At 54.8% G+C, this 6,721-nt stretch overlaps 2 protein-coding genes across 2 annotated transcripts; both read left to right on the top strand.

The window, feature by feature from the left end:
- Positions 1-725: 725 nt before the first annotated feature.
- LOC114935539 (uncharacterized) lies at positions 726-3,825 on the top strand. The gene is made up of 2 exons (XM_085489409.1): positions 726-3,724; positions 3,780-3,825. The coding sequence occupies exons 1-2, from the start codon at positions 726-728 to the stop codon at positions 3,823-3,825; spliced, it is 3,045 nt and encodes a 1,014-aa protein (XP_085345535.1).
- Positions 3,826-4,307: 482 nt separating this feature from the next.
- Positions 4,308-5,858, top strand: LOC114929735 (uncharacterized). The gene has a single exon (XM_085489406.1). The coding sequence runs from the start codon at positions 4,308-4,310 to the stop codon at positions 5,856-5,858; it is 1,551 nt and encodes a 516-aa protein (XP_085345532.1).
- The last annotated feature ends 863 nt before the right edge of the window (positions 5,859-6,721 follow it).

The following is a 6,721-nucleotide window of genomic DNA, read 5'->3' as shown; positions in this document are numbered from 1 at the left end:
AGGCATATCGTTTTTATATGTTTTTTTTTTTGAAAACATATCGCGACATAAATTATCCTGTCGTACAAAAACACGCTCGAAATATAAACAATTAACGGTGTCGCAACCGTTCTGCCGAATAATTATATTTTATTGAGCATGCGCGGCTTCTCACGGGCGCCTCGTTTCGCCAATAATCATCGTGATCGCCAGCTCGCGCATGCTTTCTAACAGCCGTTGTTCTGTCAATTTTGACAGCGGCCAATTACGCGTAATACACTCAGGTCACCTCGCGCAACTTTAAAAAGACGCAAAATTATTGGCGCTTCCCGAAAAGGTGGGTTTTTTGCGGAAACCCATAAAAGAGAGCTCGCACCCGAAATCACAGCTTTATCGCTTTTCCGTCGTGAAAACATATCGCAAACCGCTTATCAGATACACCGCAAAATTCGTTGACGACCGCCGCTATTCCGCACTTTGATTTTGATTCCGATTTCACTGTAAAATAATTAAAGTTTTGTAATAAGTTTGTTATAGTATTTTGTCAATACGTGTGTGATATTATTAAAGTCCTTGTTTTACAAAAAGTGACTCATCCTTTCGTGCAGCGCGATCCTTTGCTCAAGCAGCGCGTTCGTGAACATATTTTTGGTCCTTCGAGCCGGATCCGTCGCACCGGCAACCGCAAGTTCGCGAGCGCGGCTTCTCGCGTGAGTGACAGTAGTGCAGTTTCGTGTGCAGTCATCATGGATGTACCCACGCTGGTTGACTGTCAGCGTGAGCTTCAAGTCCGCATCTCACGTTCTGTGGAGTACTTGAAGAAGCTGGGCAGCTCCAATATCACCGCCAGTGCTATCTCCACACGCACCAGAATTCTGGATCAGCTGTGGACAAAGTTCGAGGCGCAGCATGACCTTATCCGTGCGGCCTTGAAGGAAAGGTTCAGTGAGAGCGAGTACTTTAAATCAGAGTTGCATGCTGATACGGAGAATCTCTACGTGTCACAACGAAGCATACTAGACAGCTACGCTGAACACTATCGTGCAGCAAACGTACCTCCTTCTGCCGACGCCACGTCAAGGTCATCACTGCCGCGTATCAAAGTGCCGCCATTTTCTGGTGCCTACGCCGATTGGCCGTCGTTCCGAGATCTCTTTCTCTCCGTCGTGAGTGGCAATGCGATCTCCAACATCGAGCGCTTTCACCACCTGCGCTCATGTCTGACGGGGCAAGCTGAAAGGTTAATAAGGTCATTGCCTGTCACCAGCGACAATTACGATCGCGCTTGGGCGATTCTGGACAAACACTACAACAACAAAAAGGAATTGATCCGCTCCAACTTCGCCACGTTCATCGCCGTGCCGAAGATGAAGGGAGATACCGCAGAAGAATTGAGACGCATTCACAACGCCGTGACTGCCGCCGTCAATGGTCAGGAGAGCATCGGACGTCCAATCAACACCCACGGAATGGACCTCTTCAACTTCCTGGTCACCGAGCTGTTTGATGCACGCACACGTCTTGAGTGGGAGTCGTCCACGTCAGACTCATCAGAGCCGGCACAAAACGAGGCACTTGTGGACTTCATCAGCCGTCGGATCCTGACGCTCAATGCCGCACGACCGAAGAGCGCCAGCAAACCGCCCGGAGATGCTCCACGGGTAGCCAAGGCACACGTCACGAAGCACCAAGGAACCGAGTCGCCGCACTGTGCCCTGTGTCGCGAGAAGCACACCTTGATGACCTGCCGAGATTTCAAGGCCAAGACTGTCAACGACCGCAAGGCATTTGTCGAGAGTAACAGGCTCTGTTACAATTGCTTAGGCAACCATTTTCTCTCTCGCTGCCAGTCAAAGAAGAACTGTCTGACATGCGACGCACGACACCACACGATGTTACACGGAGCACCCACATCGTCAGCGTCAACTGAAGCCACACGCGCCACCACACTGACCGCTACGCTGCAAAATCCAGAGTGCAAGGCCGTTCTTCTTGCAACAGCACGAATAAACGTCGCCGATCGGTACGGATCACCACAAGCCGTACGCGCGTTGATCGACCAATGTTCTGAGGTGTCGATCATTTCGGAGACCTTGGCACAACGTCTTCGCCTTCCTCGAGCCTCAACGGGCCTCTCCATTTTCGGCATCGGAGGGACTCGCTCGGGATCCGCTCGTGGCAAGGTCACGCTGCACGTAACGTCAGACGTGACCAACGCCAAACTCAGCGTGGTGGCCTTTGTGCTGCCCCGCATATCGCTGCAGCAAGGCTCGGTTTCGCGGGAGGAACGCAGCTGGCCTCATCTCAACGGACTCCAACTGGCCGATCCTCGCTTCTTAGACGACGACCCAGCTGAGCTGCTACTGGGAGCCGAGGTCTATTCCTTGATCCTCGAGGAAGGCCTCCGCAAGGGTGAATCAAGGATGCCGATCGCTCAGCAAACCAGCCTGGGATGGATCCTCTCTGGCGGCTACGACGCAGCAGCAGTCACGGGACATCGCCGCACCTTCCGGTGCACCGCCGATCATGACCTCGCCGACTTCGTTCGACGCTTCTGGGAGCAGGAGAGCGAGCCGATAACTCGGGCTTCACTCACTCCCGACGAGACCAAGTGCGAGGAACTCTACGTGCGCACCGTCACGCGCACGCCCACCGGGAGATACATGGTGAGGCTGCCCTTCTCATCGCCGCCGACGACTCTTCAGGATACTCGCCGCCCAGCGGAGCGCCTACTGAAAGCCATGGAGACCAAGGGCAGCCGAGATCTTCGATTTGGCGACCTCTATCACGGCTTCATGCAGGAATACGAGGACCTGCAACACATGAAGAAGGTAAATACCTCAACAACAACGGAGAATTTCAGATGCTACTTACCACATCACGGGGTCCTGAAGGAATCGAGCACGACGACAAAGCTCCGAGTCGTGTTCAACGGCTCTCAGCGCACACGGGCCGGTACTTCGCTCAACTCGCAGCTGCTGACTGGGGCAAACCTTCTGCCAGCGCTCACCGACGTGTTGCTGCGATGGCGTTGGCACCGGTACGTCTTCGTCACCGACATCGAGAAGATGTACCGCCAAATCCTCGTACATCCTGAGGACTGCCGTCTCCAAACAATCTTGTGGCGTCACAACAAGACGGACGAGATCGGAGAGTACGAGCTGCAGACGGTGACCTACGGCATGGCGTGTGCACCGTTCCTGGCCATCCGAACTCTGCAACAACTTTGTGCGGACGAGGGGGCGCAGTTTCCTCAAGGTGCCACAGTACTTCGGCTTGATTGCTACGTCGACGACGTGGTCACCGGCGCGGACAACCTCGACGATGCCGTCAACCTCCAGACGGAGCTGCGCAACCTCTGCACGGCGGGCGGATTTCCACTGAGGAAGTGGGCCTCGAACCATCCAGAGGTCCTCACAGGAGTCCCACAGGAGCATCGGCTGCAGCAAGGACCACATTCCTGGGAAGGAGAGAGCCATTCGACACTGGGCCTGCGATGGCGTCCTCAGGATGACCGGTTTGCCTTCGCAATACATCCTCGGCCAGTCAGCAAATTCACGAAGCGACGAGTCCTCTCCGAAACTGCACGCCTATTCGACCCGATGGGCTGGCTCGCGCCTGTCGTCATTCGGGCGAAGATCCTAATCCAAAGCACCTGGCTTCAGCAACTTGATTGGGACGCTCCACTGCCGGCCAAGGATGCTCGACATTGGCAACAGCTGTTGGATCAGTTGCCGCTGCTCAGGCACATACGCGTGAATCGCTGGCTCAGCACCGACAACGATCACTCGAGGTTGCAGCTCCACGGTTTTGCTGATGCTTCCGAACGAGGATACGCCGCAGTAGTCTACCTCCGCACCACTGAAAGGGGAAAACCGTCAATTAATCTACTCATGGCGAAATCCAAGGTCGCACCCGTCAAGCAGGTTTCGTTGCCGCGACTTGAGTTGTGCGCTGCTAGCCTACTCACCACGCTCACGCTGCATGTCCGCGACATTCTCGGCTTGGCAACTACTCCAGTATATCTGTGGTCCGATTCCCAGGTCACGCTTCATTGGATCCAGGGACACGCCACTCGCTGGAAAACTTTCGTCGCCAACCGGGTAGCTCATATCCAGACACAGCTCCCGGACGCTCGATGGAGACACGTAGCCGGGAAGAATAATCCTGCAGACTGCGCATCGAGAGGAATTACTCCTGGAGAATTAATCAACCACGCATTATGGTGGACTGGACCTACCTGGTTGGCACTGGACGAGACAGCATGGCCCAGCTCAGAGGTCCACATCGCAGAGGATGACCTTCCTGAACAGCGCACCACCAGCCTGATGACCAAGGGCTCCGTCGTCGTCGAGCCGGACATCCTTCTTCGGTTCTCTGCGCTTCATCGGCTGCTACGCGTTACGGCTTGGTGTCGTCGATGGCTCAACGTGGCGAGCCGGGAGGTCACACCTGGTTGTCCACTACACCCCGACGAGCTGGACGCCGCCCTACTCCAGTGGCTTCGAGTAGTACAGGCGCTCCACTTCCCGGACGAGATAGCTGCTGCCACCGCAGGACGCTCCGGCCCACCACGCAGTTCACTGATCAAGCTGAATCCGTTCATCGACGACCAAGGTGTACTGCGCGTTGGAGGACGTCTCAAACACGCACTGCTGCCCTACGACGAGAAGCACCCGGTGATCATACCGCCGGCCTCCTGGATGACACGACTGCTGATCGAGTCCTGCCATCGTCGCTCTCTGCACGGCGGCGTCCAGATGACACTCGGTCTGCTTCGCCTTCGGTTCTGGGTACCACGCGGAAGGACCGTCGTCAAGCAGCAACTGCATCGGTGCGTCACTTGCACTCGCTGGCGCGCTGCCACGCCACAGCCTCCAATGGGCCACCTTCCTCGGGACCGAGTGACGCCAACTCGACCTTTCTTGAGCACTGGACTGGACTACGCGGGACCAATTTCCATCCGGACCAGCAAGGGACGCGGACACCGCTCACAGAAAGGATACATCGCGGTCTTCGTCTGCTTTTGGTCGAAGGCCATCCACCTCGAGGTCGTCTCGGATTACAGCTCCGAGGCCTTCATCGCCGCCTTACGCCGCTTCGTCTCTCGCAGAGGACTGTGTACGGACGTCTACAGCGACTGCGGCACAACATTCGTTGGCGCCGATCGCACCCTGCGGGAGCTCTTCAAGGCGTCGACCTCCGAGGGCCTTCACATCGCCCGCGCCGCCAACACTCAAGGGATCCGCTGGCATTTTAATCCGCCAGCGGCCCCTCACTTCGGTGGTCTTTGGGAGGCTGCCGTGAAATCCACTAAATTTCACCTCCGCCGAGTAATCGGCGACACCACGCTCACTTTTGAGGAGCTTAACACACTCCTCACACAAATCGAGGCGTGTCTTAATTCTCGTCCGTTGCAGGCTCTGTCAGACGATCCAGACGACACTTCAGCACTCACTCCAGGGCACTTCATCATCGGCGCGCCTCTATTAGCTATACCTGAGCCGTCACGGATCGGACAATCATCATCCACGCTGTCACGCTGGCATCACCTGCAGCTGATGCGAGACCATTTTTGGCAGCGGTGGTCGGCTGAGTACGTGCACGGGCTCAACCCCCGCACCAAATGGGTCAAGGCCGAGGCCGCACCTCACGTCGGGGACCTTTGCATCATCCGCTCGGAGCTCACCCCTCCGACTCGATGGCCTCTTGCAAGGATCACGAGACTGCATCCCGGGGACGACGGTGTCGTCCGCGTGGTCTCAGTACGCACCGCCACATCCGAATTCGTACGCCCGATCATTAAATTGGTCATGCTCCCGGGCGCGGATCGTATTCCGGACACGAATAACGCGGACACGCCGTCCGCCGGCACGTAACACATCACTCATCAACGTTCGACACTCATTCACAAGATTTATCACATCATACACTGTATCATTTGTCACACCTCACTCTCATCATGCACCACCGCACTTGCAATTGTTCCATAATCACCACACTGCACTACACGTTCGTCATTTCACATCAAACACACACTCGTTACTGTCTCAGCTGATCATCACATTCCACGCGATCACCACGTGTTTCCGCGGCTCAGCTGATCGATTCAAATTACACGCGATCATCACGTGAATCTCGCCGCGCCGGCGCGCCTGCCCCACCATCGATCACTATCGACTTGCGATTCCGCGACCGAAATACCATAAACATGTTGTCACTGCGCGACAAGGCGGGCGGGAATGTTTGAAACGCATAATAGAAACTACATGTAATAAAATATTATATCTTAAATAGAATATTCTAGAATATTCGCTTCCGATCGCAAGTCAACAGGCATATCGTTTTTATATGTTTTTTTTTTTGAAAACATATCGCGACATAAATTATCCTGTCGTACAAAAACACGCTCGAAATATAAACAATTAACGGTGTCGCAACCGTTCTGCCGAATAATTATATTTTATTGAGCATGCGCGGCTTCTCACGGGCGCCTCGTTTCGCCAATAATCATCGTGATCGCCAGCTCGCGCATGCTTTCTAACAGCCGTTGTTCTGTCAATTTTGACAGCGGCCAATTACGCGTAATACACTCAGGTCACCTCGCGCAACTTTAAAAAGACGCAAAATTATTGGCGCTTCCCGAAAAGGTGGGTCTTTTGCGGAAACCCATAAAAGAGAGCTCGCACCCGAAATCACAGCTTTATCGCTTTTCCGTCGTGAAAACATATCGCAAACCGCT

This window comes from Nylanderia fulva, unplaced genomic scaffold (genome assembly GCF_048542155.1).
Source record: "Nylanderia fulva isolate GAGA-0341 unplaced genomic scaffold, ASM4854215v1 Scaffold1153, whole genome shotgun sequence".
Classification (NCBI taxonomy): domain Eukaryota; kingdom Metazoa; phylum Arthropoda; class Insecta; order Hymenoptera; family Formicidae; genus Nylanderia; species Nylanderia fulva.
The sequence above is the reverse complement of the archived record's forward strand: the minus strand, read 5'-3'. Positions and strand labels throughout refer to the sequence as shown.

Coding starts and splice junctions, on each gene's coding strand:
- LOC114935539 (XM_085489409.1), top strand. CDS start 726: ATGGATGTACCCACGCTGGTTGACTGTCAGCGTGAGCTTCAAGTCCGC. Junction 3,725..3,779: donor GATCAGTTGCCGCTGCTCAG/GCACATACGCGT, acceptor TCGAGGTTGCAG/CTCCACGGTTTTGCTGATGC.
- LOC114929735 (XM_085489406.1), top strand. CDS start 4,308: ATGACCAAGGGCTCCGTCGTCGTCGAGCCGGACATCCTTCTTCGGTTC.